The 13211-nt window shown below is 40.1% G+C and overlaps 1 protein-coding gene across 2 annotated transcripts in view; it reads right to left on the reverse strand.

Annotated features, from left to right (window-relative positions):
* Nucleotides 1-13211, reverse strand: part of GRIN2A (glutamate ionotropic receptor NMDA type subunit 2A) — a 389186-nt gene that overhangs the window by 56408 nt on the left and 319567 nt on the right. For both annotated transcript variants that reach the window (XM_080677101.1, XM_080677102.1), the window contains 2 exons: nt 6668-6793; nt 2975-3204 (listed from right to left, as the gene is read on the reverse strand). In XM_080677101.1, the coding sequence (XP_080533227.1) occupies nt 2975-3204; nt 6668-6793 (356 nt within the window). The remainder of the gene's footprint in view (nt 1-2974; nt 3205-6667; nt 6794-13211) is intronic.

The raw sequence follows: 13211 nt of genomic DNA on the forward strand, positions 1-13211 counted from the left end.
CTCGGAGCCCGTATGTAGCAGAGAGGAAATTGGACCCAGCTTTCCATCTCTAAGTGAGGGGCTTTCTTTATCTGCTGCCTCACAGATGCCATACGCTTTAGGTGGGAATCAGCCAGAAGTCGACCCTGAGCCAAGGACTTGTGTGAACTTGACTTATTAAGGAAGGGTGCCAGGAGAAACCAGGGAGGGAGTGAAGGAAGGAGGTCAGGGGAGGGAGGAAGCCAACCCAGGATGTAATTTTAGGCAAAGTCTCAGCCTCTGCTTGATCTAGCAGGGAGCTCTGGAGAGGAAACTGCTTTGAGTTTGCTCTGCCTAGAAGCAACAGAGCAGCTGAGCGTTTGTACCCTCACACTGGTTATGGTTGGTTACAGACAACTGAAAAGATTGGGAGAACATACATTCCCAGACACTCACAGTTCCTGTGCCCAAAGGTAACTATCCTGTGAAGATCCCTTGTATGAGCCTTTATAGCAAAGGTGAGGCTGGGTGCACAGAGCTAGAAAAGGGATCTTAGGACAACCGGGGTTGGTGGGGGTGGGGGAGTGGAGGGGGTGCTGATAGTGTCCAACACCATGATTTCTTCATTCATCAGCAAGTATGAACTGAGCACCTACTAAGTGCCAGATAACTCTTTCATATGCACTCTCCTGATATCCCCTTCCCCAAGTCAATTTTAAATTTTTAAAATTTGATTTATTGGGGTGACATTGGTTAATATAATTATATAGGTTTCAGGTGTACAATTCTATACTACATCATCTGTATATTGTATTGTGCATTTGCCACCTCAAGTCAAGTATCCTTCTATCACCAATTATCTCACCTTTACCCCTTTCTAGCTGCCTGCACCCCACTTTCCCTCTGGTAATCAGCATACTGTTGTTTGTGTCTATGAGTTTTTTGCTGTGTGTGTGTGTGGGGGGGTGTTTTGCTCTCAGTCTGTTTTCTGTATCTATGAGTCTGTTTCTATTTTGTTTGTTACTTTATTTTGTTCATTAGATTCCACATATAAGTGAAATCATATGCTACTTATCTTTCTCTGACTGGCTTATTTCACTTAGTGTAACACTCTCCAGGTCCATTCATGTTGTCGCAAAAGGTAAGAGTTCCTTCTTTTTTATGGCCGAGTAGTGTCCCATTGTGTAAATGTTCCATAGCTTTTTTATCCACTCATCTGCTGATGGGCACCGGAGCTCCCCAAGTCAATTTTAATCTCATTAGTTTTATCTCCTTTATAGCACTCATTTCTGCCTGGAACTGTCTCCATTTACATTTACTTGTTTGCTGTTTATTTCTTCCTACTGCAATTTGAGTTTCACGGGAGTACCAGCTCAGGCTGCCAAGTTTACCACAGTGAAGACCAGTCCCAAGAGGTGATATCTTCCCTATAACCTGAGTGTCATGGGGGAACCAGCGATAAGAATGGGAAGACACGGGAGGCAGAAGACACAGAGTGCAAGGGCACCGGGTTGGAAATGAACTTGGAGTTTTTAAGGAACAGAGAGGGGGCCTTAGTGATGGAGAGGGAGGGGATATATGGCGTCAGCCAAAAAACAAAAGGCTTTGTCGCCATGGTGTGTAGGATGGCATTTACTCAAGCTACAATGGGAAGCCATCAGGGAGAGGCCACGCACTACCTAAGGTGATGGCACTTTTGTGAGGGTGACTCACTTCAAGCCCTCATCATCTCTCTGATGACAGGCTCCTCTGTCCCTCTTTCAACCACAGCAGATAACACGGAAAAGCTGTTAGGGCTTTTTCTGGACTGATTTTCTATTCAGCAACTTATTGATGAATGCCAAAAGCCTATATGTAGACTTATGTCAACAAGACGCGATAGTGAGATTTTATAGAGACAAATTATCCACACACACGAGACAGAAAATCTTTGCAGCGCTGCAATCCCCATACTGCTGAGCTTAGCAAGTTGGGATTTGTTTTTGGAAGCTAGAATTTTAATAGCAGGATGCACCCCGTTTACCTCCTTTCTTCCTCTCTGTGCATTTCTGAATAGCCACGCGTACCCCGCAAACCTCCTTACATTTCAGGGGAGAATGAGAGCAGGTGTGATCACTCCCGTCTCACAGCAGTAAGCACAGCCCCATGAGGGAGGATTGGAGAGGTGTCTGAGTAAAAGGAACTGGTGGGAAATGAAAAACTGATCCTTTCAAGTCCCTTGAAGACATTCAGGTGAGCCAGGCGTGCTGAAAATGGGACTGACTGGCCACAGAGTGAAAAGCAGCTGTCAGGCTCAGCTAGCATGGCTCAGTGGTTGAGTGTCCACCCATGAACAAGGAGGTCACAGTTTGATTCCCAGTCAGAGCACATGCCCAGGTTGTGGGCCTGCAGGAGGCAACAGATCAATGATTCTCTCTCATCATTGATCTTTCTATCTCTTTCTGCCTCTCCCTTACTCTCTAAAATCAATAAAAATCTATCTTTTTTTTTTTTAAAGCAGCTGTCAGCCTCCTCTCTGGGTAGGGCTTAGAGATGATTTTTTTTTTTCCATGTCATAGATGAGGACTCCAAGGCATGGAGTCTTTAAGAGACTCCTCCAAGATCACAGAATCAGGAGGTACCTAAGCCTAGAGCACCCCACTCCACCCCAAGTTTGTCCTCGTCCAGGCTCAGGATCTTCCTCGACATCACACTCTCCCGGAAAGGATGGACTGCAACCAGAGCTGGAACCCTGAGCCACAGGGCCTCATCACTGGCAAGAGCATCTAAATAGAAGGACTGACAACGTGGGGAAACTGCTCCCAAATTAGATCTGGAACCTTTCAGATCTAGGAGAGCTAAGCTATGGTTCTGTTCCTAGCATTTTCAGAAATACCATTTAAATTGAGAGGGGAAAAATCCTCTGCCTTTGTGCTTGAGTGGATGGGTCTGGATAACAGCGTCTGAATTGCTCCCTTCTGAGGGAAGAGCATTTGCGATCCACCCTCAGGCAGAGAGGATAGCAAGGTCACCTTACCTTTTTGTCACTGAGGCCAGTCACTTGGTCCACAAATTCCTCCTGGATCATGAAAGCAGCCAGATTGGCCGTGTAGCTGGCCAGGAATATGACGGCAAAGAAGGCCCACACGGACACCATGATCTTGCTGGTGGTGCCTTTAGGATTCTGGACAGGCACGGAGTTGTTGAACACCAGGCCCCAAAGGAGCCATATAGCTTTTCCAATCGTAAAAGAAGGCCCATGGGGTGCTGCAAACGACAGAAAAGACATTCTCAGCATCTTCCCAAAATGTGAGTGTTTCATAACTACGCGATGGCCACTGACGGTTGCTAGAAGATGGAATTATGTCACAGTTGTGTCCCTTCATTGCCTCAGAACCACAGCCACCATATCTTCTTTTTTTCTTTAAAAATTAGAATTTGTCCTACATTTCTATCTAGCTGGGTTTTTGCCACGTTTCTTAAAAGAAAATAAAAGAAAAATAAGAAATGATTATGCAAAACGTGGGTTTGAGTGAGAAGTAGTGTTATGACCAGTTTTAAATCTGGATTTGATTTCCATTGGGAGGGCACTCTCCTCGATAAACGTAAAGAAAGCTTTACAGAAACGTGGGACGGGGAGGGGGGCTTCTTCGGTATTCACCCCATGTGCTATTACATAAGAACCATGCAACTCAGTGGGACTGGTGTTTGGTATTGTAATGTGATTGTCCCTAGCACTTGCTCCTATTCAAACCCAGATGTAAAGTGTTTACAATATAGGAATTAAACCCCACTAAGATTCTCTCCAAATGGAGACATTAAGGAACAGAACATAGGGCTTAATTCTTCAAACACTTCACAGATGGAAGACACTTCGTTGCAGGATCATGGAAAATGAACTGTGCTATCAGGGCACTCTTCCTCTCCGTGAACCCTGACACACTTGTGTCCCTAAGATTCTCAGATGTTCCCTGCAGCAGACTTAACTCAAGAGGCAGAACAACATGTTGAAATGTGGGGTGAGGAGGATGCAGACCAGAAAAAGCACATGTTATGGCTTCCAGGTCTGTTTTGCACAAGAGGGGGAAAAAAATCAATGTATGCCCTCATTTCATTGTAGAAAAGGTCTTCCTTTAACAGAAGGTTAATTTTTATGCCATTTAAGTAAATGAAGATGTAAAAGAATGATATACTCAGACTTCAACTGGAGATGCAGGCAAAGTGGGCAATAAATAAAGTGGCAGAATTGAATGCAGATTGATGGAAGTGATGAAGTTCTGGGCAGGGAGCCTAGGAGAGACAGGCTTTTCCCACATTGGAGGCCAAATGCAGGCTACAGAAATACTTACAATATCCATACACAACGCATAAAAGAAAAGGCAATTAATTGTATTCTTTTAGACCTCAGTCTCTCCTGTTTCTCTTTGCCCAGTTTTATGATCTTCTGGGCTCATTCCCAATAGGCTGAGAACTCAAGAAAAAATAATGAGAGTCAATCCACTTAACTTCACGAACCACTTCATTTTATTAAGCGTGCATGTTGATCAGAAGTGACAGCTCTTTGGGAGTCAGAAATGGGCAGTTGCAAAGGATCTGTCCGAGACTTTTTGGAATTCCTGATTCATGAATACTATTACTAGGCTATATAATTTTCCCGTGAAGTGCAATGAAATGGAAGCAAAACCCATTTTGCACAAAGAAACAAGTAGCTGCTATTTCCTGAGTTTCCACAGGCAGTTGAGCAGGAAATAGAAAGCCCTGATGTAATGGAAAGGCTAGAGAGTTCGAATGCTAGATTCTTTTCTTTACAACAATCTTCTCATGAGTGCTTCAGCCAAAGGAAAAATTATTGCACATGATGGCCTATGAATGATTTTTTTTTTAATTCTCTGGGATATATCTCAAATTTATCCACTTACCTCCATCTCCATTACCCCATCCAAGTCAAAACCACTGTGGTCTTTTCTCTTGGGGACTGTAACACCTTCCTACCTGGTCCCCTTCTTCCAATGCTGCCACCCTTCCCATTGTCTTGACAGAGTGGCTCCAGAGACCTTCCACACTGGCCATGTTTCATTCCCCTTCTTCCCGTCAATTATATATTGAAGAAAACCTGAAACGCTTACCACTGTCAACAGCCTATCTTTCTGAATTCATCTTAAACCACTGTCCACCTCTCTCACTCACATCTTCTCTGTTTGTTAGGCATATCAAGATCTGTCCCATGCCAAGGCCTTTGTATTTGCTGTTCCCTCTGCATGGAATGCCTTTCCCTCTTTTTTTCTCATGACTGAACTCTTCTCATTCTTCAGGTCTCAGCTCCAATGTCATCTCTTCCAAAAGTCCTTCCTTGCTTGACCATCTTATTTAAGTAGCATCTCCATTCCATCATTTCACTTTGTTCCTTGCCTTCTTCTTGAGATATATTACAATCTGTGATTATTAATTCATGTATTTACATGTTGTCTCCACAACTAAACTCCCAGCTCCCTGAGGGTCAGGAAGTTTCTATCCAATTTATCACGTTATCCCCCTGCACCAGTACAGTGGCTGGCACATAGCACCCACTCAACAAATAGTCACCAAATAAGTGCACAAATTAATAAATAGTACAGACGCTGATTCTGCACATGTGAAGACCTACTCTACTGATCACCCACAGAAAATCGTCTCAGGTTCCACTCTATCAGAAAGCTCCTTACTTGCTCATTGCATCATCCTGTTAGTGAAGACGTGGGCCATGCCCCCATTCAAATTCAACACGATTTTTATGGTATTTTTACTATGTTTGGTTGATTGGAGATGGTTTATGTAGTAATCACCACTCTTCAATGGTGAAGAAGAAGTGGGGGGAGAACAATAAAACAAAGTTCCTGATAGATTCCCAGGACTGGTTGGCTGTTTCCAACATTGGATCTTCCGTGGGAAAAGAATATATGCGAATTAAAGCATCTTGTTTTTGAATAACTGTACCTTGAAGATCTGCTGTCTTCTACAACCTCAAGTCATTTTTCAGGAAGGGGAGTTGGTCCTGGCACCTTTCTAATATACCATCCACTTAGAATTTATTGTGCACTGGGGAAAATTCACTCAAAATGATGTAATGTGTTTATATACATGACATGAATATTGGCTTGCGTGGGAGCCTCTTAATAAGTTATAGCCAATGAATGCCTCCCAATTCAATTTCCTATCTACTGATTGCCACTTTGTCAAATACATTGCACTAAGGTCAGGCACTGTCAAGAGGAAAATATAACTCTTTGGGGGAAAATACCATTTTATAATTACATTTATTGTCGAACGAATGTAATTATGATGCAGTACTTTGGATGATATTCTTAAACTAGATTCTGTAAAGCTGTTTTCTTACACAGACTAAAGTTGAAACTCACTTCAATTTTAATATTTCTTTTGACACAGATATTTTAAATTAATTGCCAAAAAATATTCGTCAAATCTGCTTACTCAACAAATGGAATACCAGTAGTTTTCACTTAACTATGAACTCCACATTATAACAAGACAAAATGCTTCATTTTGTCTTATCTTTTTTTTTTTTTTCAGTTGACGTGAATAAGCAATGCTTGTATGGGATTAAAAGTAATATCAATGACCATTTGTACAATGGTTTAGCAAGGCTAATAGAGGATCATGTGTTCTAAATCTGAAACGTTAATGGAAAGTAAACAGCATTAATGTTAAATCATGTTTATGAAAGGGTTCTCACCTTTCCCTTTGGCTAAGTTTCTGTTGTATCCAACAGGACTAAAGTATTCAAAGACAAAAACAGCGATGGCGGACACGATGAGCAGCATCACAAACATCATTACCCAGACGGAGGCGCTGAATGGTTCTGCAGAGAAACAGGCCAGAGGGATGGAAACATGTTCAGTTTGCTCTTACTCACAGCCAGGGCCAGAAGGAAGCCCAGAGGTCCATTTGCAGGCTCACCAAGAAACTTTCTCTAATGTGCATCTGATCGTTCAAAGGGAGCTAGTCATTTTTTATTCATACATTTGAACCATTCTTTATTCTACAAAATATTTGAGGCACTTTTATAAGACTGCACAGACTAGGATAAAAATAGAGAAGCGCATATGACATTTTACAAATCAGGTCAAGGATAATAAAAACAAAATAGAATGATAATACCAGGGGAGGAAGCTAGAATGCAAATAAAGAGGCCACAGGAACCTATACAATCATAGAATCATCCAGAGAACCAAACCAGGGCTAGACTCCAATAGTCAACCATCAGACTCCTGCCAATTAGCATGGGTTTTATTGTTTTAGTTTTTATTTTTACATGCTGGAGGGATGGTGTGCAGGGGATTCTAGACATAATGGGAGAGTTACAACCTGTTAGAAAAGGATCATAATGCGTGGGGTTGATAGGAATATTGGAAGTCCGTGTCTGCACCACTGCTAACACACTCTCCCTCTCACCTCCTGCTAAGACAGGTGAGATCGCTATAATTTCAGAATCTTGTTGATGTTGGTAATGGGCTTCAATGCAATTGGAAAGTCATTTGAGGGCATTCCCATGATAATTCAATTAAAGGGCAGAGGAAATGAAGTAGTAGATGGATAGATGACTATTGCCCCTAAAAGTAGTTTCCACCAGTTCATTTTTATGTGGAGGTCACAGGAGGGCAGGCCAACTCACAAGGTTCTAAATCTTAGGACACTCTAAAAAGGTAAGAGATATTCTATAAAATAAATGAACATTTTTATTCAGTCTGATTGAGGATATGAAAATGAGCTGAATAGAGGCATTTTATCTGTGTAGACATAGATTTGCTAGAATATCAGCAGACTAAAATATTAAAAATGAATATACAGCACTGGGCAAAATAATAGTATAATACTTAATAAGTAATAATATAAAAATAAACTCTGTGTTTCACGTACTCACAACTGTAAGCCTACTTTTGACCCACCCTGGATCCCCACCAGAATGCATCATTGAAAAGAAACTGCCTTTGACACCAATGAACTTATAATCCTTTTCATCATAATCTAACATTTTCTGAGGGTAAAATGTAAGAATCCCAATAATACCTTTTGGACAGTAGACATTTTATTATTTTTAGATTGTTTTTCTGATGGAGTTAGTAATACTCATAAAGAACTAGGCTGATAGCAGACCACCTTCTTATTAAAGTCTGTGACTACCTAACAGAGCTAGAAGTCATCACAAATACCTATTTAATGAACTTAATATATAACAAGAAATTAATATGTCTGAAGCTTTAATTGTATTGGATACTTCTAAAACTTTGTGATGCCGTTCTTAAATTTTTTTGTTTGATTCTGAAAGAGAGAGAGAGAGAGAGAGAGAGAGAGAGAGAGAGAGAGAGAGAGACATCGTTCTGTTGCTCCACCCATTCATGAATTCACTGGTTGACTCCCACCCCGAGCAGGGACTGAACCTGGAACCCCAGTGCATCAGGATGATGTTCTAACCAACAGAGCTACCTGGTCAGGGCTATATTTTACTTGAGGAATTTTCAAACTTTCCTATAGCAGCTGTACTATTTGCAATGCAGTTTTGAAAGTGTAAATATGTTAAAAAGCAACCGATAACAACAGAAATCACTTGACTTGTATAACACAAGATGAGCCTGAAGAAATCATTGAGACAACTGAAATTTATCTTAGTTAAATTTAGCTTGAGTAATAAAGAATATTAGGTCCCAAAATAACAGAATTTGGTAATGAGGTGTATCCAAAAGGGGGAGAAATAAATGAATAATGAAGAGATTAAAATTATTTAATATTAAGAATAGAGATGTTAAATATTAATTGAGCGTAGTGATTTGGGTCGATTTCTGGGTTCTCTATTCTATTCCTTTGATCTATATGTCTGTTCTTGTGCCAGTACCAGGCAGTTTTGAGAACAGTGGCTTTGTAATACAGCTTGAAATCTGGTATTGCGATCCCACCTACTTTGTTCTTCTTTCTCAGGATTGCTGTGGCTATTCGGGGTCTTTTTTTATTCCAGATGAATTTTTGGGGAGTTCTTTCTAGGTCTGTGAAATATGCCGTTGGTATTTTAATGGGGAATGCATTGAATCTATAGATTGCTTTGGGTAGTATGGACATTTTAATGATGTTGATTCTTTGACAAAGGAGGCATGAACATACAATGGAGTCAAGACAGTCTCTTCAATAAATGGTGTTGGGAAAATTGGACAGATACATTCAAAAAAATGAAACTAGACCACCAACTTACACCATACACAAAATAAACTCAAAATGGATAAAGGACTTAAACATACGACAAGAAACCATAAAAATACTAGAGGAATCCATAGGCAGAAAAATCTCTGACATATGCCGAAGCAATTTCTTCACTGATACTGCTCCTAGGGCAATGGAAACTAAAGGGAAAATAAACAAATGGGACTATATCAAAATAAAAAGTTTTTGCACAGCAAAGGAGACCATCAATAAAACAATAAGAAAGCCCACTGCATGGGAGAACATATTTGCCAATGATATCAACGATAAGGGTTTAATCTCCAACATTTACAGGGAACTCATGCAGCTTAACAAAAAGAAGACAAACAACCCAATCAAAAAATGGGCAACTGATCTAAATAGACACTTTTCAAAAGAAGACAGAAGGAAGGCCAAGAGACATATGAAAACATGCTCAAAGTCACTAATCATCAGAGAGATGCAAATCAAAACAACAATGTGGTACCATCTCATACCTGTCAGAATGGTATTATCAACAAATCAACAAATGACAAGTGCTGGCGAGGATTTGGAGAAAAAAGAACCCTCATGCACTGCTGGTGGGAATGCAGACTGGTGCAGCCACTGTGGAGAACAGTATGGAGTTTCCTCAAAAAATTAAAAATGGAACTCCCATTTGACCCAGTGATCCCACTTCTAGGAATATATCCCAAGAAACTAGAACAGGGGTGGGCAAACTTTTTGACTCGAGGGCCACAATGGGTTCTTAAACTGGACCGGAGGGCCGGAACAAAAGCATGGATGGAGTGTTTGTGTGAACTAATATAAATTCAAAGTAAAGGAGTGGAGGGGAGAGCAAGAGAACCAGATAGAACAGCCGGATCCGGCCTGCGGGCCGTAGTTTGTCCAAGGCTGAACTAGAAACATCAATCAGAAAGGATATATGCACCCCTATGTTCATAGCAGCACAATTCACCATAGCTAAGATTTGGAAACAGCCTAAGTGCCCATCAGCAGATGAGTGGATTAAAAAACTGTGGTACATTTACACAATGGAATACTATGCTGTGGTAAAAAAGGAGTTCTTACCATTTGCAACAGCACTGATGGAACTGGACAGCATTATGCTAAATGAAATAAGCCAGGCAGAGAAAGATAAATATCAGATGATCTCACTCATTTGTGGAATATAATGAACAACATAAACTGATGAACAAAAATAGATCCAGAGACAGAGAAACATCAATCAGAACGTCAAACCTCAGGGAAGGTAGGGGAGGGTAAGGGTAAGGGGGAGATCAACCAAAGGACTTATATGCATGCATGTAAGCCTAATCAATGGACACAGACAACAGGGGGGTGGGGGCATGAATGGGAGGTGGTGGGTAATGGGGGAATAAGGACACATATGTAATACCTTAATCAATAAAGAAATTTAATAAATAAATAAATAAATAAATAAATAAATAAATAAATACAAATGTAACCCGCCATTCTCTGGAGCATTATCTCAATTCGCTGAGGTTCTGTTTCCCAGCATATGTCGACAGTTTGGCTCAAATAAACTCACAGAAATTCTTTAAAAAAAAAAAAAGAATAGAGATGTTAAATTAATTCTCCAGGTTCGGTGTACTAATGGGGTAGTGTGTCCTAACAGATAGGATCATTGTGATGAGCAAATGAACATGTGCATGGGAAACATTTGGTAATATGTGCTGCACAATGTATACATGTAACAGATTGGATGAAATAGCTGTTTGATTCTACAGTGAAAGCCAGACTTGGTGGTGCGGGGGGCTGTTCAGGGTCCTGAAAATGCATCCTAGTGTTTAAAAAATGCCCACTTATTGCTCTGGTAACACCCTTTTCCCTGCAGGTTGTAATAATATTATATTCACATGTAAGAATCTGTGAACCTGCAGTGGGCTTCATTTGGCATTTGATTCATCCTAGTCACTGACTGGTCAGAAAATTAGGTGGAAGCTGAGCAAGTAACTGATGCCAGATGATTTCCAACTTGGAAGGGACAACATCTATCCCTTGACTTGTGAGCATGGCACAGAAATAAAAGTGTCCTGCTGCAGGATTCTGATTTTAGTAAGTTTAAATTAGGTTCGTATTTGAAGGGTTGCTATCGTCAGATAGCACACATGCGCGTGCGCGCACACACACACACACACACACACACACCCCACAACGAAGAAAAGCATTAGAACACTGGTGAAGCACTATCTAAAATGTACTCTAAGGAGTGACCCAGAAATATGTTTAGGTAACTCTGGATGACATCCTCTACTGGCTTAAAACAGATTCAACATTTATCCATGAGGGAACTTCAATCTATGAGACTCCAGATCAGCATTTCTTTGGATCAAAGAATTCAACCTGCTTAGAAAGTCTTTAGAATTAAATGAATGGAAATATTGCAAGGTATGTCATCTCTGTCCTTGAAGAGCTGCTGGTTACATTTTTACACAAAAGCTTAGAGGCATTACCTGCAAGGGTTTCTGATGTGAGTTAATGGGGCTTGCGGAGGAGAAAGAACAGGAAATAATAAAGAGCCATGCAATCAGATTTCGAATGTTTTGGCTCTTCCAGATGACTGAGCCAGTGAATGGAAAAAATGTAGCTTAGCACACTTCATTATGGCTTTGAAAACCTGCAGATAATGACCGTAAATAAAGGGGTGCACAGCCGATCTAATAGGGCTGTGATTTAGTGACTAGGAAAAATATTAAGCCTACTGGGTAAAAACAGCTTTGAAAATAGTGTCATCTAGCTACAAATTATTTTGTTTTATTTTATTTTTAAAATACAGCAGGAAAAATAAGGGAAAAAGGAAGTTTGACTAAATTTAGCAAAAATACTTGACTTTTTATGGAAATGTTCTACTAATGCAGGTAAGATAAAAACCTAGGGAAACTGGGTTGAAGCCAGATAAAATATCAGCGACCCATTTTTATGAAACAAGCCACTTGATATTTTTGTCTCTCTGATTGAACTGGAAAGAAAGTTCTGTCTAGCTCACTAAGGAGATATGTGGACAATTTGTGAAAAGAAAGAGATCTCTTTCCATGAATTCACTTCCTCCAACCCTTTCCTAATCTCCAGGGCCAAAGATCCCTCTTAAAGGGTCTGATAGGAAACTGGGGGTTGGAGGAATGACTAAGAGTGACTGATGAGTGAGAGTCTATCCAATAATTATTAAGATTCTGTACATGTTGCATATATGGATCAGTGGTTTGTATATTTCATGGTATAGTGAGCCTCCTTTCTTAAGACATGGGCATTGTTATCCCTATCAGACAAAGGCACAAAAGGAACACAGTGAGGTGTATATTTGTAAAGGTCTACAATATGCCAACAAAGGCTATGACATTTGAAGCAACGGGTGCAAAATTGTAATCCAGTGAATGGGATGGATTTCAACAGCTTAAATGGATTATAAAAAAATGAAAATAGTAAATCCGTGTTACTGTGAGTAAGGCAATATCCAAAATCCTGCTCTACAACATTTCACTCAAGAGAATAAAGAATAAAAGTATTGCTGGGCGCTGACATTACAAGTAAATGAAGACAGTGGAGGAATAAGGCAATGGAGTTGGAGATGGTGTCCACAAATTGGCTCTAGTCTGCAGTTTTAATTCTCTAATAGACAAAGGGTGCTGTTGTTGTTTTTTTGTCTTTTTTTAAAATAGGGATAATTTAGTTGACCTTACTCGAACTAATTTTCACCCTCATACAGTTTTCTTCTAGGTGTCAATATTCATCTTAACATTCCCAAATTTAGGACAAACCCACTAAGAGGGGAATGTCAAGGGCAAGTTCATCTGAATTCCATGGTCTTCAAGATAGCCACATCAAAAAATATTTATACTAACCAAACACTCAACTCAACCTTTCCCTTTAAAGAAAAATAAATAATGCTTGGCTATATTCTATACACTTTCAATTACTCTAGTCAGGCTACCTACAGCACATATATTTATAGTGCTAAAGAAAAGCAGATGATAGAAAATACAAATTTACTTTGCCTTAAAACAATCTTATGTCAAAATATAAATTTA

The sequence above is a fragment of the Plecotus auritus genome (genome assembly GCF_963455305.1).
Source record: "Plecotus auritus genome assembly, chromosome: 7".
NCBI lineage: Eukaryota > Metazoa > Chordata > Mammalia > Chiroptera > Vespertilionidae > Plecotus > Plecotus auritus.